General features: G+C 41.8%; 2 protein-coding genes across 2 annotated transcripts in view; both read left to right on the forward strand.

The window, feature by feature from the left end:
* The window catches only part of SLC16A10 (solute carrier family 16 member 10), a 66911-nt gene extending 50390 nt beyond the window's left edge, over positions 1-16521 (forward strand). Inside the window, exons 4-6 of the mRNA XM_084201866.1 lie at positions 8171-8314; positions 9844-10072; positions 11312-16521. Coding sequence (XP_084057992.1) covers positions 8171-8314; positions 9844-10072; positions 11312-11547 — 609 coding nt within the window. The 3' untranslated portion in view covers positions 11548-16521. The remainder of the gene's footprint in view (positions 1-8170; positions 8315-9843; positions 10073-11311) is intronic.
* A 1702-nt stretch (positions 16522-18223) lies between these two features.
* On the forward strand, positions 18224-26369 carry MFSD4B (major facilitator superfamily domain containing 4B; the record flags this gene model as incomplete). The annotated part of the gene is made up of 4 exons (XM_084201607.1): positions 18224-18601; positions 18699-18867; positions 21260-21376; positions 23925-26369. The coding sequence occupies 4 exons, from the start codon at positions 18224-18226 to the stop codon at positions 25166-25168; spliced, it is 1908 nt and encodes a 635-aa protein (XP_084057733.1). The 3' UTR covers positions 25169-26369.
* Positions 26370-27139: the final 770 nt, after the last annotated feature.

The following is a 27139-nucleotide window of genomic DNA, read 5'->3' on the forward strand; positions in this document are numbered from 1 at the left end:
GACAGGATGCATCTCACTGCAGTGTTTGATGTCCTGCCCAGCAAGACCCTAGTCATCATCGATAACATTTCTTACAAATATTTCTGTAACTCTTCAAGCCTCCCCTGAGGGGAGAACACACTCAGGTGTGTTCCCGGAATGTTGTTAGATATGACATCTCTAAATTATATCTCCTCATTTGAGAAATGAGTGTTTTAGCTTCTGTCCTTGTCCACAGACAGTGGCAGTGGCTCCGTGTTCTCTGCAGTGGGAGACTTGCCCAAGGAGCCATAAGTAGAAAGGATTTGCCTTGCAGTATGTGAAGCTGTTCAAGTTTTGCATTGTGTGTAAAGTCCTGTACTTCTCTCCTCCCTTTAATTCTTACACTCCTGGATTCCCCAGTGGAGACAAATGGAAGCACAGAGATAAATGTTTTCCTCTGTCTGAGGGCAGAGCATGGTGAAGAGTCTGGTCTATACTCTAAGGACTCTAGTTACCAAAAATCTCTAAGCTTTCATGTACAAAGTCTGCATATCCACAGTAAAGTGCATACACATAATACATCTTGTAAGGCAATAACACGTCGGTTCTTGTGAGGTAAGTACTGTCTGTTTTGTGAACCACCCGTATTATGCTATAAATTTGCTACTTTTAGAATGTTGTGTAAAATAATGCTGAATATCCAATGGGTGTGTCTGGATATTTTATTTATTTATTCAAACTGGAAAACAGCCTCCATCACTCCATTCATTTGCTTTTATGGGCTGCTATTCAAGAAACCTCTTCATTTCTTCCAATCTCCTACATCAGTCATTTGTCTGAAGTCTACCACGTCTTTTATTTCCCAGAATCTGCTGTTAGTCTTGTAATGGTAGGAAAGTATCCTTTAAATTATGTCCAGTACTAACCATAACTGTGCCAAACAGATTTCTCTATACTGTAGGTATTCTGAAAAAGCTTAAACTAGGTATAGCTCTCAGTTTGAGCGCTGTTACCTTTCTCATCCACTTAATCTATCATATTTCTTTCTCCAATGGAAGACTAACAAGACACTGGTTTTGTAAAGGTCTGATGTAATTATTAAGCAGATATCTCTGAGACCCAAAATCTTCAGTGGCTTCCTGTGCTTTACTTGCTTTTCTAATCTTTGCATTTATCTCCCTTCAGATCTCAACATCTGCTGCAGTTTGACTGCCCAGGTTAGTGAAATTTTCCCCCTTTATCCCACTTCTATTTTCCCATTTCTGTCATTATCCTGTGCACCCATTTCTGTTCCAGTATTCCTTAATGTTGACCTGGAAGTATTTATTCTTGGTTAGATTGTCTACTTTGGACATTGGGGGTGGTAGTGGGAAAAGAAAGAAATTATTTCCTACTTTATATTTGTAATTGCTATTGAAAGCATATTTTAGATATGTTTGTCAAATGAGTACTGAAGACAAATAATATTTGAAAATATACAGAAAGAATAGAAACAAACAAGAATAAACCAAAGGTTTTCTGGGCTTTTTTTTTTAGAATGTAAGTAAATGAAATTTAAAAAAAAATAGGTAGCAGGTATGCTCAGGTGCAAACTACATGGTGACCCTGAAGGATAAGAGCAAAGCAGTCTTCCTCAGATCTGCAATATTGGCAGGCTGAAAGGTCTGAGTTTCATTGTGATTTCCTTTGTATCTGTCTCTAACAGCACACTACTTCAGGTGCTCTGGCATAGTACAAACTATTCAGATAGCAGATGGAGTGTATAATTCAAAGTCAGAGTAAATTGCAGAGTGTGTTATCTTTTTTTTTTTTTTTGTAATTTTAATGGTAAACTCAAAATTCTGTCTTTGGACGCTTAAAACCTCTTGAACTCTTGAAGCTCTTCACATGCCCAGAAATCTGAGATCACAACTGGTTTTGCCCTGTGGTCCTCATACAAAGTAACAAACTCCCATTGCCAAATTGCTTCTCTCATATACAGACCACCTTCTGTGTCCAGTTCCTGCTCCAGGAAGAGCTGTATGGAAAACATCTTTCCTTTTTAAGTCCTATTCAGACTTGTGAATTATCTCACCATGTGTTTTGAATCTTCTGTTGAGATCTCAGAACCTAGCTCTTTCTATTTGATTGTAGCAATTGTCAAGCTCTGAGCTATTTTCCAGGTTCTTTTCTGATGATTGGGTTAATTTTTTCATTACTACTGAGTGGAGTATTTCCTAGAAAAGGGAAAAGTGGTTTTGGATTGCTCTAGGAAAAAAAAAAAAAAAAAGGGAACATAAATGTCTGTATCCTGAGTAAGGACTGTATCTCTGTGTAAGGAGGAGAGACTATTGTTGTCATCTTTTCCTTAGGATTTAAATGAAAATTTGACTACTTGATTCAATTTCTCAAGGCCCTGATCCACTAGATACTTGGCAGTGTATTTAGGACTGTCTTGAAGAATTGAGACAATTAAAAGCTTTCTTCTGTTCTCCAGTAGAATGAGTCAGGTGCTTCACCCAGGTTTGTGAAAGCTTAGGAGATTATGACTATGTCCACAAGTAGAGCTCTAATACTGAAGTGCTATGGATGCCCTGGGAATTCTGTGGTGCTTGAACCTCTGTTTGAGAATCTGTTTAGATTTTACTTGCCTAGGTGCTATGGTTTAAGGAGTCTAGTTTTGAGAGATGTGATATGAGCAGCACAGATGCTCTTGTTGAGCAAGGACGTCAGCGTCTCTTAGGACATGACAGTAGCATTGTACAGGATTTGTACAGGATATCCTAATCCATTGCTTTGATATTCTGTAATTTCTTAATGGTAGCATATCATATAATGTGCTTGGTTTTAATTGCATAAGTTGTAAACATTTTATTACATTAGTAAATACCACAAGGATTCGTGTATTGGGGAGGTTTCTCACAAACGACTGCTGGGGTATGGTCCTCGAGCTTTTATTTGCAGCATCAGCCTCATTACATGGTTGAGACAATAGGAAGATGAGATTAGAGAAAGTAGAGGAATTAAGGTGGGTTGTTTGTTTTCCTTTTTCCCCCCACAAATCTGTGTTGGTCCTTAGTTTGTGATGTTACCTGTTAGATGATTTTAAAAAGTTCTGCTGTTATTCTGGAAATTCAAATTAATGTGATTGACCTGTAACTCTCTAAGATGTTCTGATAGTAGCTGATTTTGGACATAGCTGAGTTTTGAGAGTAAAGTAGGCCCTGGAAACACTGCTGGAACTAAGACTGTAAAATAGGGATTGTAGTCACAAATAGGAATAATTTAAAATAATGTTTTTAAATTTTAAGGTTTTATCCAATAATTTAACTCTCATCCCTTGTTTACATAACACTTCATTTGTTGTGGATCCCTGACTTTATTCTGCATCCTTGTGTTCAGTCACTGTGAGTTTCCAAAGATGCGTGTGTGCCTTATCTGTCTTGCTGCTGCTGCCCAAGCCACACCAAGCCACTGGTTTCCTTCACATACTCTTTAGGATAACACTAACAGCTCTGAGATTTGAAAAAAATAGTATTACTATTTAGGGCATATGGCTTCAGGACTTGCTCTTTTTTGAAAAAAAAAACCCTCAAATTTTTCGAACTGTGTAATTGTCAGCCTTGAGTATTTTTGAATTTTTAATGCTTAGGGTTTTTATGTTAAATAGGCTTAACAGTTAACCTGTTAACTGTTGTGTTCAGGTTTACTTAAGAAATTCAGATTATGCTTGTTCTGAATCTTCATGGTGTATGAATTATTGTGGTTAATCTGCTTTACTCAATGGAATAAGAGAAAAGTTTGCTGTTTGCATGTAATGAATCACCTTGTTTATTTAATTTTTTCCTTGTTCTTTACATAATTTAAATTGACAAGAGATAAAAAGAGGTATTACCACTGTTGGGGCAAGTGTGTCAGCAGGAATTTCTCAATGATGTGTATATGCATTTTTGTCATGTGAAGACACTTAGCTTAAGTAGTATTTCATAGAAATCATCTCAGAATATTGGCAATCCCTTAAAAAATCGATCCAGATTAGGTATTAGTAATGCTATTTCTGTCTCTTAACATGAAGATCATCTTTTCTGTAGAAGTGCGGGAGTTGCTGGCTCGTTTTGCTGGGTTTTTTTGCTTACCAGTGAAAGTTTCTGTGGTGGAATCTGGACTAGAAATGTATTTGCCTTAAATGGTCTTCCTGGCTCCCAGTATCATATAAAGCTCGCTGGCAACCAAGTTTTTTTTTCTGTTTCTCGCTCTCCTTACCCCCCGTTTTTGTGGTGAGTCCGTATGTTGGAGAATAAACAGTGACTTTATCCAGAGTTAATTTATGCTCTGCTTCTTAGCACTTTCTTAAACTTCCAATCATCCAGGACAACTCACTGCAAAGAAAGATCACCAATCCTGGCTCCAGCGTTGATCCAGCTGAGAAAGTTATGCACAGTCTGTTCTTGTAGACCTTCCTGGAAATGGGTTTTGGAGTTTTAGGGCTTTTGGTGCTGATTCCACCCTACAATCCATACTGCCTTCTTGACCTCATTCCTGCACTTGCACTGTTCTGTTACGCTTATCTCCAGGAGCCAGAACAAGGACGTTTGTCCTGGAAAAGTGCTGCCCTACCTTTGTATAGCCTCCTTCTCCAGCCACACACTGTTTTTTTCACAGTATGTTATTGCCAACAATCCTTGGCTGTTACTACCAGCAATCCTTGGTTGGCTCCACAGCTATCTAGCTATCAGTGTTTGAGACATGCACATGAGCCCCCTTATCTTCTAGGCTTCTACACCCCCTCAGCTCTTTCAGAAAATTTAATTTGGAGCAGTCAATAATATTTCTAGTATACAAATGGTACCAGCAGTACTCCTTAAGCATTTCCTTTTATCCTTATGCTTGTTTACAGTGAAAGTGTCAGACAGCAGGACTTGCACCAATAATTGAAGAAAAAGGTGATTTTAATGTGCTCAGAGTTTCCTAGGTTTTATGCTGCCATTGGCCATCTGTTTTGGTCAGAGAGACTATTGCATTTATCCTACAAAAGCTTTGTTTGACTGGGAATCTCCAAAATGGGAAGAAAGGCGTTGACAGAATTATTTCTTACTAGTTCATAAGCACTTCTTTCAGATTCAGGATCTTTGTGTTGGGAAAAAAAAGAGCTACAGCTTTGCTCCGATTGATGTCTTTGATCCACTGTGTGAGTGTAGGTGAAATGCATGTGCAGTGAAGGGGAGGGTTTAGAAAAGCCTGAGTCTTGGCTGGTTGGAGAGAGGTCAACCAGAACTGTGTATCAGAAAGCATTCCAGCCACTACCAACTGGCTGATAGGTCTTCTAATCTCATTCTAACACTAATGAGAATTTGGACAAGATCTGTGTGTCTCACCCTGATAGCAGAGAGCACAGGTATGTGTAAAGGAGAATGCCAATGCCAGGGATGCAGTCAGTTCTCGTCTTCACTGTCTATATATCTTTATTTGGAAAACTGGATTGTACAAGGATAAATTATCTTTTTGAAAAATGAAGAAACTGTGCTACTCTGGACTGTAGTTTTGCCTGAGCTAACTAGGTTCTTTCTACATTTGGAAAAATCAGACCTGCAATTCAGCATGCACACAGCCCTGAGTGAAGAAGCAGCTACGTTACTGAGAACAGGCACAACACACACTGAAATGCTTTGGCCTTTGCGTGGCTGGGTCCCCATTTGGCTGCTGTAGACAATGCCTGAAGAGTTGTATAATTACAACCTCTATAGTTCTGCAGTGAGGAAAGTGTTGATGCCTTGAGAATATGCACAAGTAATTGCTCATCGTGAGATCTTTGAGTAGTTCCAACAGCTAAAAAACTGTGGAAATCTGAATCTTGCTTTGAGCTACTTCATAACTATATTTAACCTAGTTACACTTACAGTACTGAATTAGTCGTGAATCGCTGTGTTTTCAGACAGTTAATACTGCTGCTGCTTACTTAGTGACTGTGTCACTGAAGATTGAATATGCTGTTTAGGATCTGAGCATCAGCTCTGAGAGATCAAGCCGGGTTGCTCAGGGCTTTGTGCATTTGGTCCTGAAAAACCTCAGAGGAAGGAGACTGGACAAGTTCTCTGGACAGCCTAGGCCACTGCCTTCCTGAAGAAAAAAATTCTCCTTATATCTACTTGGAAACTTTCTTCAAGATTATCATGTGTTTAAGAGTAGTGGAAGGAAAAAAACCAAAACAACCCAAACAAAAACAAGAACAAAACAAAAAAATAAATCCACAAGCCAAAACAACCAAACCAGTGAGTAATTTAGATATTTTAAATTTGGGATGAGTACTGGTTATTTCTTGCTTAAGGAGTTAATTGCATCAGGGTTTTCCCTTCTTGATGGAAGAGGGGAAGCATTTCACCCCCTGTGCTGCTTTGAGAAATCCAGTTACTTAGTTGCAGGTGCAGGGTTAATAGTTATCTAGATGCAAAGCTTTATCTTGCCTCTTGAAAAGCCTCCAGGGAGTGGATGGATCAGGCCTGCTAATTCAACAATCTAGAGGCTGCAGAAACCTGGAAGTGGAGCAGGTGACAAAAATTGCAAAGAATGCCTTGGCTTCTCTTGCCAGCTGGGCCAGCAGGTGTTGATAAGCACATAAAGGTAGGGGTGGGAAAACTATCAGCTTTTCCTTTTCTCACCTTTGGCAGAAAGGGAGTAAGCAGAGCAGCTTATCTTTTATGTTTAAATGTCATTTCAGATGAAAAATTTCATCAGGTTCCTAAATGTGTCTCACAAAGCAAGGGAAAAAACAGAGCAAGCAACCTGTCTTCAATTTAAGTTAGAAGTTTTTCTTTAAAACTAAAATAAACCTTGGTTTTTTCTTTCTTACAAAATCTGTTATATTTGAAAATTAATATTAGATTTAACAGGCTTTCTGTGACAGGTAAAATAACTCCAACAGATTTTATACTTAAGAAAATTGCTCTTACTCAGCAAGTCCTGTTTTCTCGTTGGAAAAAGTGGCTCTGCTTGTATAGTAACCTTCTGGCCAGGAAAGAATTGAGACTATTTTGCTCTAGAAGTATGTACTAAAATGAAGCATTTTCATTTTATAGACGAGAAATTAAGGGTTCTCTGGTTTGAAGTGATATCAGCCTGTGGTTACCTTGTCCCTCAAATGTTCTTACTACATCTTTACTGAAAATCGGTTTCTTCTGTTTGGTCTTTCACATCTCTGAACTTTCACTTGTTTTTACTTGTTTACTTTTCTTGTTCAAAACTACTTATGAGCATGGAGATTGCAGGACTGTGCAAATGATTTCTACATCTTCTAGTACCCATTTAGGCATATTTGGTATTGCCACACATGTTCCAAAAAGCGATAGTGAAAAAAATCTCTTGTGGATAATTTTCTGGTCTTTGGGGATGATTAAAAATAAAAACAAAACCAAAAACCAAAAAAATCACAGCAAAAACCACAGATGAAAAACACTGTGGAAGTAGAGAGAATAAAAAAAAATCTAAATCCATATAGATAGATAGTGTTGTTTGGTGGTTTTTTTTGTGGGTTTTTTTTGTGGTTTTTTTTTTTTTTTTAACCCTGGCTTGAAAAGTTGGAATTGCTGAGACTGGTAGTTCATCCTGTTGTGGTCGATGGTCAGTTGCTTTAGTTCTTCAGGCTGCAGTGGCTGGCAAATCATTCTTCCAGTCTGTCCTGCTCATTGCTGCTGAAGCTGCTCCCTCTCGTGGGAGTGCTTGCTGTTGTGTTTGGCGCTGCAGCTGTCTCCTGCCCCGCTTCCTCCTTGCCCCTGGACATTTTGGATGTTGGGATGAGACCTTCCGAAGGGCCTCACCTGCTTGCACTGTCTTGTTTCCAGCTCTCTGCTTCTTGCTCCTGCCCTGAGCTATGTTGCAAACTTGGTAGCCCGTGTGGCTTCTGTGTTACTTTGAATCTATCATTAGTAAAGTTAGAGTGGTTGGAGAGAACACTTCTCAGTTATCTAATTTTTTTTTTTTAATTCTTAATTAGACTGAACCTTCCTGTTTTCCTGATTCAATTCATTAGTTGTGGATAAAGCAGCAAAGCATTTCAGATTGGTTTTTTTTGTGTTGCACAAAATCCTGCATTTTAAAATCTGTAAAAGCAGAGTAAATCAGATGACTGTTTGTAGCTGAATTTGTAAGTGACTGACAGATTACTTCTACTTTACTCAGGTTTTCCAAGTTCTATCTTTTTAATTCTAAAGCAAATTTATTTTCTCTTTTTAAACAGATGAATCATGTAAAAGAGAGGTTTGGTGACAGCGTGCCAGAAGAAGTGCTTCTGCTGTGTCTGGGCATTACTTCAGGAGTTGGCAGATTGATCTTTGGCAGAGTGGCAGATTATATTCCTGGTGCAAAAAAAATCTATCTACAGGTATGTGTTTATTGCTTCTATATTCCTTCTGAACTGTGGGTTCCAAAGGATTTGGTTTCAGGTACTATTAATAAGTAAGCAGAATTAACTGATTGGAGATTCAAATTTGAGAAGTTTCAAAACTCTAGGAAACTCAGTGTTTGGCTTTTGATACTAGGAGCCTTTGGTGCAAAGTTTATGAATCTCTGATTTTTGTTTTTAGTACTGAGAAAATATCTGTTTCCTGCTGGCTGTTTTCAGCTGGGAATGAAAGAAATTACTGTTCTTTAGCATGTGACTGAGAACCTTTGGGGATTCTCTAGATTCTGCTTTCTCTATTCTATCCCAGATTATGATTTCATATGGCTTTCCCCAGATAGGGGAAAAAATTAAGCCATGTTTCTCTAGTAAGGATTTTGGATCTCTTGATCTTTGACGGGCACTAATTTGGTGTCAGATATGTTCTGTGCAAGTACACAGGGGTATGACCATGGCAATACAAGTGGTGCATGGTTGAGGAGATTTTGTAGAAAGGGTCCAGAAATGCTGAAGCTTGGAGAGAAAGGAGGATATACACTTCTTTCCCTCCACGCTTATAAACGATGTTTTGGGGTTTGTTTTTTTTTGTTTTGTTTTGGTTTTTTTGGGGGTTTTTTTGTTTGTTTTTTTTTTGAGGAACTAGCAGTGGGATATTGGGAGAGCTTTAATTTACTTCCATATTGGCAATTTCGAGGTGTTCTTCATTTGGTCTCGTAAAAATGAATAGCAAGGGAGGCATCTAGTGGGGATTGTCTGCACTGCATTATGGAAATAAAATTCTTAGGAAAGAATTACCATTTTGCTGGAGTATTTGTTGTCATGGATAAATTTAGATTCCTTGATGTTTTATTGCAGTTAGGTGGAACATTGGTTCCCAGTGCTTACATATGGATGGTGCACAGGCAAAACTGTTACTGCTTTTATTTTCTTTATTTTAATTTTGCTTCATTTTGCTGAAAGACAGTTTTATTCCTTTAATCTGAAACAAATAATCTAAGATTATATTAGAAAATCTTTGTAAGTATGCATGACTACAGCAGTACATCAGGATACTTTTTTAAATGGAAAAATTAAATGTTTTCACTTCTGTTGAATATAAGCACCCTGAAATAACCACTCGTAATCCTGGTATTTTTACTTACAGCAGTGAGGAATCTAATTACAGTATTCCAGCTATCTTAAACTTTTAATATTTCTGTGACTTATTTCTCAAAAACTCTTAGTGCATGAGAAATGACCTTACACAATCCCTGTAGGATAGTGGATTACAATTGCATTTTCAAAGTTTGTGAAATGGGTGGTGGAATTTCTTTGCCTGTCGTGAGTGATATATTTGTTTTATCTTAATATGTAACTTCTGATGGTGGTAATCCATGGAAACTGATTTTAAAGTAAATACAGGCAGGTAATTCAATTCCCTGCAAATGCAAGGAGGTTCATCTGGTCCCTTACAATTTGCAAATTTGATGCAATGCATTTTTATATATTTTTTTTTCCTTGTCCATATTTAGGTGGCCTCATTCTTTTTTATTGGGCTGATGTCTATGATGATTCCACTGTGCAATGTCTTTGGAGCTCTCGTTGCTGTGTGTCTCTTCATGGGCCTGTTTGATGGGTGCTTCATTTGCATTATGGCTCCTATTGCCTTTGAGCTCGTTGGGGCTCAGGATGTCTCCCAGGCCATCGGGTTTCTGCTTGGACTCATGTCAGTGCCTATGACAGTTGGGCCACCTATTGCAGGTGAGTGTAGGCAGGGTTTGTAGCTGTAAATGTGTTTCTATGTTTGCATGAGTTTTTGGCCATGTTTCCCATTCCTGCATCACGTGCAGAGCTTTGACATCTGAGGTTTTCTCTGTGTGTGCTTGAGAAGGTAAGGGAAATTTACCTGCTGCTCGTGGGTTGTAAATTTATTGCACTCTTCAAAGTTTGCTCAGTCTTCTTCATTGTTATGCAGGTGTAAAACATTCCTCAAAAAAAAGATAGATGGGTTTCCAGTTGGATTTAGGACCTGATATTTTGCAGTTTGTACAAGCGACAGCCTATTGGTTGCTCGTGTTACAGAGGGCCTCCAAATTAAAACCTGAAAATTAACTGGATTCCAGAATTTGCTCATGTTACCATGTGATGCTAAAGGCTCCAGTCACTTTAATTACTCCTCATAAGTAGGAATATATTATTTTTCTATATATATAATTATTAATATATTAAGTGGCTTTATTCATCCTTTAGTGGGAGACTGACAAACTACCAGTTTTGAAGATGAAAACTTGGAAGTCCTTGGGAGGTAGAAATAAATACCTAAAGCTATATATTCCTCACCACTGATGATTTTCAGTGATAATTTACCCTGAGGTTTGGTGAGTGAAACGTACTTCATAAGACGTAATTGAACTATGCACCATTATAAAGGACAAAATTTTAATGCTAGAACAGTACGGACTTGGTGCTTCCTACTATCCCAGCTATTAATACTTAAATTGAATTTGACTAATGGGAGGAATTTGGAGAGAGCTATTAGAGTGAATTCTGTAGAGAATAGAGAATTATTGGGAAGCACACTTCTTAGTAAGAGGCCACGAGGAATGCAATATATATCTAGAATTAGACGAATGGGCATGTTGATCAAAGGTGGTTTCCAAAAGGAGGGGGAATTTCTCTAAGTCATGGCAAGATACAGGTGCTGGAGAGGCTCAAATGAACAACTTTCAAATAGGAAAGATGGTGCATGTTTTTAGTGCATGGTAATTAAGCAGTTTTTAATTGGTTGAGGGGTGACATACTGAGCTCTTCATTACTGCTCCAAGTCACCTCTGGAGTACCTTTCTGCCTCCGTGTACACCTCTGTTTGGCCATCAGGTTGTCAGGTTCTAGTGGTGATAATCTGTGCCAGCTCTTGGGTTTCTGAGCCTGAAGCCATGACCTGTTTTCTGTAGATTCCTGAGGCCCCTTTATTTATGAGTGGTCACTTTCTGTTCCCAGGTTTGCTGCGGGATAAGCTTGGCACCTACGATGTGGCCTTTTACCTGGCTGGAGTCCCTCCCCTCATTGGAGGAGCCATTTTGTGTTTCATCCCCTGGGTCCACGAGCGGCAGAAGTTGAAAGAGAGAGCAAAACCTGTTGATGGAGAAACTACTGAGAAAATGCTGGAGAATGAAAGCACTTTGGTGTCGGACACGAGAGAAAAGCCAGTCAAAGAACTGGATTCTGGCTTTTGATGCTTTTTTCTTTTCCTTATACCATCCTGACCTCCTCTTACTGAAACCAGATTTCTACTTGTTGGCTGAAGATACTACATGATACTGAAGTCTCAAACTATTGCTCAAATTGCAAAACTGCTACAAGAATCTTTTATACCATTGAACTTGTTTGACAAGTCTTTGAATTTGATTTCAAGCCACATTTTCAAGGTATTTGAAGTTTTGTAGCTTTAGTGTGTATGTGTGTAGTGATTCTGTGTGTGAAGAGAATATTTTTATAATCCATCAGAACTGATTTCTGGAAATGTGAAAGCTGTTTTTCCTTCACTGACCCAGGATTCTTCAATGATGTCTATGATCCATCATCTGCAGGCACGCCCTTGGGTGTTTATACTGGATAATGTAGTAGCTCTTACGACTGATCTGTTTTATTGAAGTTTATCATGCTGTTTACAGTCTTCTATAATTCTCTATCATGAACACAAATATACATCTTCTTGCTGAAATGATTATTTCATTAGAAAGCTAAATTATTATACAACTGTTGAAACACTCACTTGTGTTTGCATTCACCTTTCACAGTAGCCCAAAGAACATTAAGGATGGCATTTTTGATGGGCTCAGGTTTTGAATATGTTCAAATCAAGCTCCAAGTGCAAACACGTTCAGAAGTTAAGCTGCTGAGTAATAGATTTTTTTTATTGTTATTATTATTATTATTATTATTATTTGGTGAAGGCAATACCCTTAAGATGTATGTTTATAAATCTTTTTTCAGCCAAACCTCATAGTAGTGGATAGTTTTGAAACTGTACTGATGAATTTTTTGGAGCAGTATTGTGAATTAGACTAAATTTCATATTATTCTATTGTACTTCTTAGGATTTCTTTTTTTTTTTTTTTTTGTTCATAAAACCAAGACAGCTTTAAAGGATACATTCTAAGTGCAATACCAAGTTTTTTTTAATGTGGAAATATACACGAGCTATTAAAACAACTTTCAGCAATTAAAGATTTTTGCACTATGTGAACATGCAGGTTTATTACAGGTCTTTATAGCTGTGCTCAACTGCCTGTAGATTATATGGCTCCATATTTTTTTCAAATATAAAGAAATGTCTTTGCATATCCTATTTTTTTGCTTGACACCCTAAACAAATGGCCCCATTGCTTATGTATCCTTAGGTATTATGCACTGTTTGTCAAGCAAGTAACCTCTTTTTCTGAAAAATGCTTAAAAGCATAATACTTTGAGATGAAAACACTGCTTTTCAGTTTATCATAAAACACTTCTAAGCACACAGCTTATCTATGGATATGGTTCAGCAATCACTGGAATACTTAATCATTTTTTATTTCAGGTCCATTTAATACCAATAATTTTTGTTGCCTCATTTAAAACTGTCCTAGCAAAGAGTAAACTAAATGTGATCTGGGCAAAATGCATATTCAAGTGCTTTGTTTATTAGTAACTGTTCTTTACATAAACCATGGAGGCATACTGTTTGGTTTCTGTTTTTTATTTTTTATGATAGCCTTTATTATCTTTTTTATTTTCATTCTTCTTTTTCCAGTGTTGTAGTAAATTGCTCAGAAACCCCATACAGAACAGCAATACTATTGCATTTAATGTTTACATCTAGCAACTGACAGAAGTTCTTTAAATATAATCATGCAAAGCATTCTAATTGTTGTAGACCAAAGCTCAGGCATTTTTTATATTGCAGGATTTCAATCCCTACTTTGCATGAGTGAGGTCCAAAAGAATTGAATCTTAAAATGTTAGAGAGACATATGTGGATGGACTGGGGGGTGGGGGGGGAAGCCAATCTGGAAAACCAAGGTCCCTTCAGGTTCACTGGGACTTGTGCTTTGGCACATTGCAAGTACTTCTAAAAATGTCATTAAAATATGCACAGTAGTGTTAATTAAAAGTACTGCCTTCATTACAACAGTGATGCTGACAGCCAATGCTGCTCTTGTCTGGAGTGTTCCTGTAGAACGTGATATTCAGTATTATTTTCTATTTGGGCAACACAGAAGGTGTTGTTGGCTAAGTGTGGTAAAAGACTCTCATTTCCTGTTGTCTTGTTATAAAAAATTAGTGTTCATCATAGATCTTGCATTTCATGTGTTTTTTAGCCCTGAGTTTTATACCAAAACCAAAGCTGCTCCTTTTTTAAAATCACTGGTGCAATTTGAAAGGATTGTGAGCAGGTATCTCGGTGTAGTTATGGCATCTTTCCAACTTGCTGCTCTGCATCTATAAATTATCTGGGGGAGCATAGAAAATAATTGTTGTTAAGATTTATAAATGACATGGAAATGGTATGTATATCAGTAGTATGGATGAATTATTGCCATGCTGTTTAAAAAAAAAAAATCCAAACTCTCATATTTACGTAAAATTTATAAAAATCCCCAAACCAACAAACAAAAAAACCCACAAAAATCGTGACCTCTGTGAGGAGGATGCATTGACTGATTGTTTAGGAGTGATTCCTATGGTAGAACCAGCTAGTGAGTGGGATATTGGATGAGAGGGAAGCAGAGTTTGGGGGGAAGGAAGCTCTGCTGGTGTGATAATGTAGGAAAAACAAACCCATTTCTGATGCAGTGCCTGTTTTGCAGCAATGCTAAAATTGGAAAGGCTTTTCAGAGAAGATAAAGTAAATTACTGTTTGAGAACTCTATCAGCATCTTTTCTGTTAGTTTGTAGTTGTGGAGGAAATGTAGCACATGCTTTTTCTAGACAAAAGCATAAAGGTGTTTATGTCCTAAAGCTAGGTAAGTTGAAAAACAAGCTCAGATTCTTTGTGCTGAGGCTGAGCAACCACTGAGAAACTTATTGAGAGAGATTGTAGATTCTGTATGCCCTGAGGTTTTAAAAATGAGGTTAGATGACACTGTTTTAAGAAAACCCAACAAATAAATCCCCAAACAAACTAAAACATCAAAAGCCCTACACAAATAGCAACTATTTACTAAATTTATTTTTAAACTATTTAATATTGTAGAAGTGGAGAAAAGAACTGAATATTCCATTTTATTTTAACTGAATAAATGCAAATAAGATTTCATAACAATTTATTTTTAGGTGTGAAAACCTATTCATGGGGAACCTGCTGAAATCTTACTTTGATGACCCAAATCATGCAAGCCTTAGTCTGGTAGGCTCTAAAATTAAAATAGCAGCTTAATTCAAGAAGGACCCTTAAATCACTCTGATCTATCCCTCTCTTGAGAACAGTTCATAGAGTACTTTCTATAGACATTGTTCTTGTATCCTATAAACAAAGCAATCATCTTTTCATTGAATGTTCTCAGGGTAAATCTTAAGAAGAAAATGAATTGAAACAGGTTCATTTAAAATGGCAGCGTGAAATTTCCAGTCTTGTGTGATGCTGTCATTTAATACAACAGATCTTGAAACCAATACTAATTTTACTAAGGTTTTATTGGTTTCATACTTTTTCAGTAGGTATGAGATCTTTTTAATCTAAAGAAAACTGTTCAGCAAAGAGTCTGAAATGATGGAAACCCTTTGGGTTCTTAATTACATCTCAGCTATGCAAGAGCATCCAATGTATAACTAGTAAAGTATTGATGGATTTGTCCTGGCTACTTTTGAAGACCTGTACAAATCTCAGACCTGGACTTCAAATTATAATGTAGTTAGAATTTCTTGCATCCAGCTCTTTGTCTGTTCAGCATTAGCATTTAAATTATTTTTCTAATTTTATTTCCAGTGACAATTTATTGTCCCTGAAAATTGCTCCCATGAGTCAAAGATGCTGTAGCTGTTCTGTGGCCTTTCTTCAGGATGTATTTGTCATTAGATGAGGCAGACAACTGACGCTGTTCTCCTTTGGCCCTTCATGCACTATGTGTGGGCACATAATTCCCCCTCCCTGCAGAGATACTGGATTGTCAAGCTGATGCCCACCACATTGGAAATGGGTGGTACTTCCCAGCCTTCCCTGGATGAAGCCTTTGAGCAGACACAGCCCGGCAGAGCAGGCAGGTTTTGGAGGGGTGGGAGGTGTGGGGTTGCATCACCCCTGCGGGAGGCAGCTCTCACGGGTGGGTACCAGATGAGTGCTTGGATCACAGGCTCGTGGTGTAAAAAAGGGACGTTGCCATTGTAAAGCAGAAGTGCCTGCTCAGGTCCTTGCCTCGGCTAGTAATGTCAAAGGGACAGGAGGGGTGTCCTTGCAGCCCCAAAGGGTCTGTGCCAGGTTGGGGATCAGTGCTGCAATCCTTCAGGTCATCATCCATTTGGGTCGGCTTACACAGCCAGGCTCTCCCTGTGCTGGCTGGGCATTCCCAGCCCCGCTGCTTGCACAGGGGCTCAGCCGTGCCCTCTGGGCAGGGAGCAGAGGCAGTGCCTGCTCTGGGGCCCAGATTCCCCTTTGGAGAGCTGGGAGTGTTACACAAGTCAGAAAGGACCCCCTGCTGTTAAGAGTGTGTGTATCTATAAATACAATGTATTTGGACCAGGGCATGCACAAACAGTCTGCATCTCACTAGAGGAGGTGTAGTTCTGAAATGTGAGAGATGGCTGAGGAAGAAGTGATGCCTTTCTTTGCGTGCCTCCCTGTTGACAAGCACAGCACCAGTGGAGTTCCAGCCAGCCAGTGAGTTTCTAGTCATGTAAGCTTTGGCATATGTGCAGTATGCCTTCTAGTCTATATATATCTTGTGTCAACAGCTGTAATGTTTTGGAAGTGCATATGCTAAGAATAGAGTGATTTTATACTAAAATGTTTGCTAATACTGACAACACTGGCATGTTTAAGTATCTTTATAGACATCATATTTTGTATTTTGTTTTTGATATTAAAGGGTACACATTTTGCTAGCCTTAACTCCAGTCTTTCAAGTTCTGCTTTGTTAGAAGGGTAAGAAATGAATGTTTAATGTTTTTCGTGGTGCTAAAGTAACTGTGATCAGTCTCAAATTATTCAGAATAAAGATGGTAGTTTGTAAGTGCCCCATTTGTTACTGCATGCATCATTTTTAGTCTTATTCTTGTGTAAAACTTGCCATTTTGAAATGTAATTTTGTTGTATTCTGATAATTGCTGAATCTAGTGTGAAGACTTTTATGCAAAAAGTCTTTACAGCTTTTATTGCCACTGTGCTCTGACTGAAATGTCCCCATTACATTTGTTCCTACACTAATATATGGTGCAATCCATTTCATTCTGATTGGACTGACAACCCATTATAAGACTAATGATTTAAAAACCTAAGCTAGCTACGGAGGTGCTGTTTCTGAAAAATTTATCTTCTCTATTTTCCATTCTGGGACTTAATATCAAACTTGCAGAAGCAGTTGCATTCACAAAAGGCAGAAGGAAAAATGAGGAAGGGAGGGAGGGAAACTAGTACAGTAAGCTTGAGTGGTGTTTCAAAATAATTCTGATTTTGCTTCGTGAACTGCCAGTGTCAGTGGGACCTTTAATCATTTACTGGCCTGCTACCAATTTTCTTTTGACTTACCTTGACTATCCTTACCTTCCCTTGACTTGCACTTCATGAAGCATGAAGTGTTTCCTCATTGACAGCTTCAATAAGTCCCAGAAATTCATTCACCTTTCCTTTGTAGTAGAGCCAAATATTTATTTTCTTTAATAAATATATCTGATGATACGGGTGAAATATTCCCTTTTCACCTGGGGTTATTCCCTAGGCTGCTTGCAGTTCAAATTAAAAATTGAAAACGATGCCCAAAACCTTTATAAGTGCCTGGGTGCTGTTGCCATTTGTATACTCTTAATGCACAAAGCCTCTTTGTAAGTGTGTAAAACAACAGTGAGGAGAAGCTTGGGGGAGGCATTTCAAAGCAGGCAAAATACTAACATCTAGAAATGTGGTTTGAGTTGTGCATGACAACTGTTATTTTATAGTTGAAATTATTATTTTATCTGGAATTGTCTCTACTGCTGGACGTATGAACAGAAGCTCAGCAGTTTTCTGCAGATACCTCATGGTACAAACTCTGCCCTCCTCGAAGGTAGGAACGTGGGATCGATCAGGTTTAAATATTACCAGGCAATGTTACTTGTAGCAAGCAGGGACTCCTTTTTTTTTTTTTATAAATGCCTCCATGCCCCCAGGCTATTCCGAACAGGAAAGGACTTGCAACATGCTTGCCAGTGCCAGAAGCAGGAATGGATTGCTCACTGTCCTTGCGCTGCTATATCCCAGTATCTACTTGTCAGGAACGACTCACAAAGCAAAGCAGTGCGGTTTGGAATTATCTTTCCAGTTGTTTGTGACACTTAAATTTACCAAGTACGGTGAAACTCAGCGCCTTTCTTAGAGGGAGCAGCAGCTCCGTGCCAGACAGGGAGCGCGCACTGAGATCTCTTGCACGGTCTGTGAGCTGCTCCACGTGAGCGGTAGGAATTTATGTAGTTGTAATGCTTAAAACTTTTAATACCAGGCATGTGTCAGATATACCTGTGATTAGCAGATTCAGCAGCTCTCTCGCTCTCTTGAGAAGCTTTATCACCGTACCATAACACGGTCCTTGTGGAAGGCAAAGACCGTTTATGATCGGTTGATTGAAAGGTCGAGTGCAGTTTGAGTGATAACACAGATTAAAAATAAATGCCGGTTTATAAGGGCACTTCCTCGGGCACTGGGGCACACACTTGCAGCGGTGCGGAGTGTCAGCTGCCCCGGGAATGTCGCTCCCCAGCGCCGAGCCCCGTTCCCCGGAGGAGCCCCCGGCGGGGGAAGCGGCGCTGCCGCCCCCCGGCTCCGAGCCCGCCGCTGCTCCCGCTCCTCCTCCCGCTCCTCCCGGCGCCGTGCGCGGGGCGGGGCCGGCGGGGCCGCTCTCCTCGGGCCCGGAGCGGCCCTCGGAGCCGGCGGCCGGAGCCATGGCCGAGGCCGATCGGGAGCTGCGCGTCCCCTTCATCGAGGCGGAGGAGACTGAGAATGAGACGGAGACGGAGGCGGCGCCGGGGGCGGCCGGCGGCGGATGGCGCTGCGGGCGCTGCGCGGACGGGGCCGCGCTGCGCTGGTGCATCTCCGGGACGCTCTGCGCCTCCTTCCTGGGGCTGGTGAGTGAATGAGTGAGCGAGGGCGGCCCCGGGACTGCGGGGGCGGTGCGGACCCTGCCGCGGGACGGGCGAGGTGACCCCGCACTCTCCCCTGCAGGGGATGAGCATCGCGGTGCTGGGTCCCACCTTCCCCACCCTGGCCGCCAATGTCGGCAAGAACGTCAGCGACATCTACTACATCTTCGTGGGCCGGTCCTTGGGCTCCCTGGGCGGGTCGGTGGTCGGCGGGGTGCTCCTCGACTGCATGAACGCCACTCTGCTGCTCGGTGAGTGCTGCCCCGCCGGACGGCGGCGTCGCCCTCTCGGACGCTGTCCGGGGCAACTTCTGCTTCTCCGCAACGAGCGCAGCCCCAGAGGGAGCGGGAGGGTCCGTGGGACGCGGTGCTGTTCCCCCCGATGCCCGCGGCCGGCGCCATGTCGCCCTGCCCGGCTGCTGGCACCGCGTGTGCCGGGCACCGCCGCGCTGCAGCATCGCTGCCCAGAGCCCGGCCCGCGGGCACGGCCGCAGCGGGAGCTGGGATCGAACGGGCGAAATCCGCATGGACCGACCGATGGTTCTCACTGAAAAGAACAACTGGGCTTTTTTTAGTTTGCATCAAGTAACGTGCACTGTGTAGGTGCTCTTGGAACGTAACAGGCTTCTGTAGCGACACTGTACAACAGGCGGAACAGGAAGCTGTGTTTGGGCTGCCGTGTGTGCAGCAGAAACCTCCAGCTGTTCGCTGAGGCGCATTTCTATGGGGGCAGCTTCCTCTTTCCTTACTTAACCCTCATCCGTCACGATCAGCTTCGTGTACTGGACGAAAGCCTGTGGCCTTTGACTGGAGGGCTGCAGCTAAATTTTAACTTATTTACAGTGGGAAACATTAATTATTGTTTGTAATGGTGGAAACATTTAAACTGTGGGTACCACAGTTGATGACTTGTTTTCTAGACTTGTGGAAACCTGCCCCTGTAGGAGCACAGGACCAGCTTTGCCCAGGCAGAGCGAGGCTGCTCAGCCATCAGGGATCCAGGAGCCACGCTCAGCATCCAGAAAGGAGGGGCTCCTTTTAGACTTGGAAATAGTGGAAGCCCTGTCTTTTTTACTTTTAAGTGCCTTTGTGCTCTAAATTAGGGATTAAAATGTGTACCAGGACTCACTCTTCTTCTCCTTAGTTCAGGGAACTGTGCCTCCCATAAGGACTATGCTGTAATCATATGGTCAGTTCAGATAAGATCCCTTTTCCCATTGCTAGTGTTTGCACTTTTGGGGTGGGTTTCCTTTAACCCCCTCCTTGTGCACCTGACCAAGTCAGACTTTGCCTTCTGTAATGGAGTCAGTGCACACACCTATAGAAACCTAGATGAACTTGAAATAGTTTAGTATTTCTTTCTTTCCCTGAGGATAACTATCTGTTAACAATGCTCGGGAAATGATGGATCTCCTAATCCTTTCCAGTTTGGTAGTGCTTATGGCAAGGCCATAATTTGAACTACTCACCCTGTTTTTATTTTTATCATCTGAAGGCTGCCTGTTAAGAGATTTTGGCTTGTGTAGTTTTGCCTCCCATCTTTCAACTGCTGGAACTCCGCTACAGAGAAAAATTCTATACAGAGGAAAAATTGAAAACATCATCTGTGTTTTTCAATTTTAAGTGCTAACCATCAGACATAGAGCTGAAGTGGACAATTGAGCCCTTGCTGAGAAGTTACTTTTAAGGTTTTAGTGTGGCACCTGAGGAGCTGCACTTAGTATTCCCAATCTCTAGTGTTTTCCTCATGCAGCTCAGCATGCACACCACGTTAAAAAATGTTTTGAGGCATGTATTCCAAGTAGGTCTTTAGGGTTCTGGACACTGTTGCTGGTTTCTTTTGGAATCAACCTAAATTCTTAAATACATCAGCCCCCAATGATGTTTTAAGTATCTGCTGCATCTATGATCATGTATTGTTTTTAAAAATAATGGAGACAGCTAAATGGGTACAAGCTTTCTGTTCAAGATACTAATTGCAGGTTGTTTTATTATGGAGGCAATTATAAGCAGAGAATTGAACTGCTGAACTTCCTCCCAAATGGTAACAAAAGCAATTTCCATCTGCTAAAAATATTTTTTGAAATGGCATGTTGTAAGTGTAGCCAGTAATGGCAAAACAAATACAGGTAATGAATTGCTGCAAAATTTATTTATGAGAAATTTGGTAGTTCTGTCTAAAACCCCAGAAATCCCTTGGAATATATCCCTCATGTGAGAATAAAATAGAAATAAAAGTCAGCATCTTTATATAAAGATCACTTGGTGGACAAGGTACAATTACTTTATAGGATCTTGAAGACCTTAGTTATTTGGATTCTTTTAAAAATGGAGCCAAATTAAAGGTTGTGCAGTTCTCAGAGGACAGGCTTGACATTGTTCAAACCCATGTTCTGCTGGTTTCACACTGAGGTTGCATTTCTAAGTCAGAAGTTTGCAGAAGACTTCTCAGTGCCCTATCAGGAGCTACTCCTCTCTTTGCTTTAGCCAGGGAAATTTGTCATGCAGGGTTTATGTCCTGATGAAATTCCTTGCATCCCTTATTAGGATTACCTGTAAGAATCATGAATTTATTTGTATTTCTTGTTCTTCTGTGTTATTTAAATGGAAACTGTAGTATGTGTTTTGTTTTTAACCTTTGCAGCCTTCTCCATGCTTGGAACAGCAGCTGGTCTTTATGTGATACCCTGGTGTAAGCAATCCCTGGTATTGACCATCTTGATGTCAGTTATTGGAGGTTCCATGGGAATTCTGGACACAGGTAGGGCACCCTGTGCTCTGACAGTTCTTTCAGCAAAAGAACTGGAAAGTTTAGCATACCAAAACAGTTGCTGGTTTTTCTTGTGATACATCTTGAATTAAAAGAGGGGAACTGTTAAAAACTTGAATTAAAACCAGGGCAACCTGGTTGTGGTTCTTGGATTAGTCTGGTCCTGAGGCTTCCAGTGTGTTTGTGTGTGTGTGTGTGTGAGAGAGAGAGAGAGACAGGCCTTCCTTTAGGGGTTCCTGGAGAAGATCAATTTGCATTTCAGTGGGCCATTACAGGCATAAAGTGCCCTGTGCTGTTTAAGCTACGTTTTCTTTAAATTGCTCCTTTGCAGGAAGGTGGTCGGGGTGTGGTTCATTAGCATTAGCTGGGCCCAAGCTAGTCCTGAGCAAAGCCTTGGTGTTTCTTGTGGCTGCTGCTGGCAGAGTTGCCCACCTGCAGCTGGGAGCTCACAGCACCATGGTGCCCATCTCCCTCAATTAGGGGATGTTTTCCACCTTTGGCCAGCCATGCTTAGGTGCCTGGGAATACAAATTTGTTCTGTTCCCCCGATTCTAAGTCTGCGGCATGTGCATCCTGCAAATGTCCTGGGCAAAAAAAATCCCAAACCCAGCGCTTTTGCTGGAAAGCTGTTCAAACCCAGTTTCTTAGCAGAGGCTTATTATTGGAGGAAGATGATCTCGGGGATCTTTCCCAACCTAAATGATTCCATGATCCTGAGATGTGTTGGGGAGGTTGCAGAGCAAGCATAGGTGTGGTCAGAAAGGTCAGTTACCCTGGAGCAGTGAAAAATGAGCTCCCACCAAAGCAGTCCCTGGGCACGGCTCAGACAGGGCGGCTCAGGGCTGGCTGCCTTTAGCAGGCAGTTTGCATCAGGAGGCAAGGCCACAGCAGAGGGTTTGGGCACGCTGAGAGATGCCTGGGAAATGCTGGCACGCTTGCACATGGAGATTAGCAAATGCCCAAAAGTACATCAGTCAGCAGAGTGCTCTGGCATTGCTGTAGCACGTGGTGGTGAAGCAACACCAGGCAGCCGCTCCTGGCACCTCTCCAGCAGCGTGTGCTGACTCTGCTGCCCTCCTGCTGGAGCCTGGGGATGCCTTCCAACCAGCAAGGTACTGCAGCAGCTGGTTGATCACCTTCAGGGCAGGGTTACTTCTGAGAAAGAGCTGACTCATGTGTTAGCTTAGCCATCCAAACAGCTCTGGAAGCATCCCAGCCAGGGCTTGGCTAGGGTGGCTTGGTTGGTTGGCAACAAAGAGGGATGATGGCTGCACGTGTGAAGTGTCTGCCTTAATTCTGTGGGGTTTGAGGGAGCTCTGCTAAGATGTAAAAAGAGCATGGCACAGGATCCAGTAGTGAGGAGATGGTTTTGCACAGCAGTAAACTGAGGAGTGCAGAGCTGTATTTGCTGCCTCTGGTAAGATTGTTATACATGTCACTCGGTTTAAAAATTCTTTGTATGGGAAAATCTTGTCAGCCAATGGTAAAAATACTTTCAGTGGGTGTACTGCTTGGATCAGGCCTCAGAGCCAGGGAGACTCCCCATGCTGAGCAGGAGTAGCAGAAGAAACTCACAGCAAGGCAGTAAAGAAAATCTGAATTGATTTGGAAGAGTGCTGAGTGACAAGGGCTGCTGTTCTGCAGCACAGGAATTTGATTACTGTTTTGTTTTCCAGCATTCTTCTGAGGGACTACTTCAAAACACCTCTCTGAAGTCTTATTTCCTTCCATTATGGTTGATCTAATGGTGTTGTAGTTTGGTGTTTACAGCAGTATTGATGTAAACCCTTCTGTTTCCAGAAAGTCATTTGAACACAGTGGGGTGGTGGGCCCAGCCCATCATTAGGAAGTGAATTCTTATTTTTCCTGGGATGTTGTTTAATGAATTTCAAATATTGTTTTTGTTCTTCTGATTCTTAGCATTGGGCATTGTTGCTTTTGGTACTTAGAGAAATGAGAAGCAGTTAAATTTCCCTTTTAAAAAAGGCTGGAAAATGCTGCGTATTGTCAAGGAGGGTAATTAGAACCACAGCATCATAGGGTCCCTAAGTGGGAAAATACCCTTAAGGTCATCAGGTCCAACCCTTAACACAGCACTGCCGAGTCCAGCCCTAAACCATGTTCCTAATGCCACATCCACATGTCTTCAAAATACCTCCAGGGATGGTGACTTAACTACTTCCCTGGGCAGCCTGTTCTAACATTTAACAGCCCTTTCCTATGAAAAAATTTTTCCTAACACCCCATCTAAACCTCCCCTGGCACAGTTATGTCTGTCCATTGCTGCTGGATTAAGCCACTGTGTGACTCTTTGTTTTGACTGCTCTAAAATCCTCCCAAAGCTCAAGTAATCACATGGATTTAAGGCAGAGTTTCAGTAAACTGCTGTTTTACACATTGTATTTGCTAAACCTGGCATTATCGTACGTTGAATTAGCAGTTTAGGTTATGGTTTGTTTTGTTTTGTTGGTTTTTTAATTTTCTTTTAAACAATATCTGGTCTTGGACTGAAATGAATGTTTTTCTCTCTGATCTGCAGGTGGCAATGTACTGGCTCTGTTTACCTGGGGAGCAGAGGCCGGGCCACACTTGCAGGCTTTGCACTTCAGTTTTGCTGCTGGTGCATTTCTGGCTCCTCTGGTGGCTCAAATGGACTTGGGCAGTTCTACATCTGAGGAACTTGCAGGGGGGGGAAAGACAAACCAGTCCGTCCTCGTGTCTGCGCCGACAGCATCAGCTGCATCAGCTACACCAGCGCCGAATGACCACCGCAATGAGAGCTTTTTGTGGTCCTATATTTTCATAGGCACCTATATCCTCTTAGTTTCCGTCTTCTTTTTTGTTTTGTTTTTAAAGAGAAGCTCAGCTAGAGACAAATCAAAGGCTTCTGCGCAGAAGGACAAGCTCGCCAAATACCACTGGCCTCTCGTCGGTCTCCTGTTCGTGTTCTTCTTGTTCTACGTGGGAGCTGAGGTCACGTACGGCTCCTACGTGTACACTTACGCCATGGTCTTTGCTGAGATGAAGGAGAGCGAAGCGGCCGCCCTCAACTCCGTCTTCTGGGGCGCCTTTGCCGTGTGCAGAGGCGCGGCGATATTCGGCGCCGCCTTCCTGTCCCCGGCCACCATGATCGTGATGAGCCTCCTGTGCTCCGCTGCCTCCTCCACGGCCCTGGCCTTCTTCGCGCACTACCGGGCGGCGCTGTGGGCGGGCACCGCGGTCTACGGGGCGTCCATGGCCACCATCTTCCCCAGCGGCATCGCCTGGATCGAGCGGTACACGGTGGTGGAAGGGAAAACGGCCTCGCTGTTCGTGGTGGGCGCGGCGCTGGGCGAGATGTGCATCCCCGTGGCGGTGGGCTATTTCCAGGGCAGGTACCACCACGTTCCTGTGGTGATGTACACTGCCTTCGGCACCTCCCTGGTGACGGTCCTGCTCTTCCCCGCCATGTACAAACTGGCCAACTGGCCCCAGCAGCGGGACTCGCAAGAAGCGGGTGAGAGGGAGACCCGGAAAACTTTGTTGTCGAACCCGAGGCTTACTGAGGATGAGGAGGAGGAGGAGCACGTGAGAGAGTGGAACGATGCAGACTTTGAGGTAGTAGAAATGAATGACAAGCTGAAAAACCCCCGGATGGACGCCTCCCATTGGACACCGGGGGACTCTCCAGCCGAAGTCTCTCTCCAGCCCCATCTGGACAATGCATTGGGTGATCATCCAGTGGTTGGTGATGACTCCTCTGGGAGACAAAACGGGAGTGTTGGCTGGAAGAAGAGTGGATAGAGTCAAAGCTGACTTTTTTTTTTTTTTTAATGGAAATGCAATTGAATTGTAGCTGTTGTCAAGTGGTTCGGAATCCTTTCATAGTGGTGCAGAGCTCAGCATGTTCATTTTCCCAGTCCTTTCTCCTCTTTCATTTTCAGCCTGCAGGGATGTGCATTGGAGTGGGAAGGTCCTCAGTGATGTGAAAGGGGCAACATGATAAATGTTTGGCTATGCCGGAACTGTTAAAACGTAAAAGATGTTTTCTAAATATGAGGCATGCATCCAAGGAAGAGATGCTGTAATAACTGGGAAAGAAGGGGACTGCTCAGACTACTCAGCTTTTTGAGGTGGGTGAAATGTGCAGGTCTGAGATGGTTTGTCACAAAATGGTTTCATGAGAGAGGAGAGACATCGGTTGCCAGTAATGCTGAACTTTCTTACCTTGTGAAGGAGGAATGTTCCTACTGCATGTGAAAGTTGTTTGTGATCAAACCAGTTAAGATTTCTGGTGATGCCCAGCAGCTGTAAATTGAACAACCTTTTGGCAAACTACAGGAATTTTTGGTTCTGAGACAAAGACAAGAAAAAACTGGGAATTATTTCTTAGGAGTGAAACCATGCCTTTGGGTCACTTAAAAGCAGTTTATGAGAAAGGGCACAAAATGGGCCATTGTTTATCTGCTCAAATGCATAACTCCAACCTACTAAACAGTGGCAACAAATCTAAATAATCTAAAGTATTTCTGATTTTAATCATGGCACTACTGCTGAAATCAACAAATGTACACAGAAGATGATAAAATTATCATGTAATCTTTGAAAGGTTTGAGTTGAAATGGACCTTTAAAGATCATCAAATTCCAGCCTGCTGCCATGACCAGGGACACCTTCCACTGGACCAGGTTGCTCAGAACTCTATCCAGACTGGCCTTGAAAACTTCCAGGGCTGGAGCATCCACAATTTCTCAGGGCAACCTGTTTCAGTGCCTCACCACCCTCACAGGAAAGATTTTTTTTTCCCTGATATCTAATCTAAACCTACTCTCTCTTTCAGTTTGAAGCCATTCCCCCTTGTTCTATCACTACATGCTTTTGTAAAAAGTCCCACTCCACCTTTCTAGCTGGCTCCCTTCAGGTAAAAGAGATTGCTTAATATATGGTATTTTTAAGCCAGTTGTTTAAGGTAATCACAACTTCTCTGGTTTCCTGTCCCAAGACTTAACAGGGTAATGTGTTACAATGAAGATTTGAGGAGAGGGAATTATCAATGAGACAATCCTTTCCAGTATGACTACTTGCCCATTTGCGTTTTTTCTTTGGGGGATGACATGGAGAGATGGACTCTCCCTAGTGGAGAAGCAGTGGTTGTATTTGAAGATTCATTGCTGCTAAGCAGGAAACCCTGGGCAGGTGCAGCCATGCCAGGGAGCCCTCCCAGTAAGAGGAAAAATGTAGCAGAAAATGGCAAAATCTTTCTCTAATCTTGCCATTTGTCAGCTTGGAGCTCCAAACCAGTTAAGTATTTTTTTAAGTCTGTATGATAAGAATGTACTCTTGTTTGGGGTTTTTAACTTCGCACTTCTATTAGTATTTTTCTTGCTAAGAGGTTTCATTTAGTAACAAAAGAGCTCTAGGTGTAACATAGCACAGAATGTTAGATGTTCCCTAGATTTCCAGCTCTGCTTTTGTTCCCTCTCTTGTCCTTCAAGTATGCAACCTAGGCTTGAACAGCTTTTTCTTTTCTTCTGAGAAGTTAATAAGAAGCCAGAATCAACTTGTAGTGAAAGTTTTTTTGTTAATGGCTTGCCATGTTGCACAGCCTCCCTCTCTTTCTGCTGCTGGCACTTAAATGCCACTGTGTTTTTGATGGATTCCTTCTGTGGCATTGTTTGCAGTGCAATGCATGAACCTGCACTGTAGAATGCAGCCTTGTTTCACTTGTGGCACGAGGGTTCTGTTTGCTTCCAGGGATGGTAAATGCCAGCCCCA

Source organism: Fringilla coelebs (assembly GCF_963513975.1).
Source record: "Fringilla coelebs genome assembly, chromosome: 3".
Taxonomy (NCBI): Eukaryota; Metazoa; Chordata; class Aves; order Passeriformes; family Fringillidae; genus Fringilla; species Fringilla coelebs.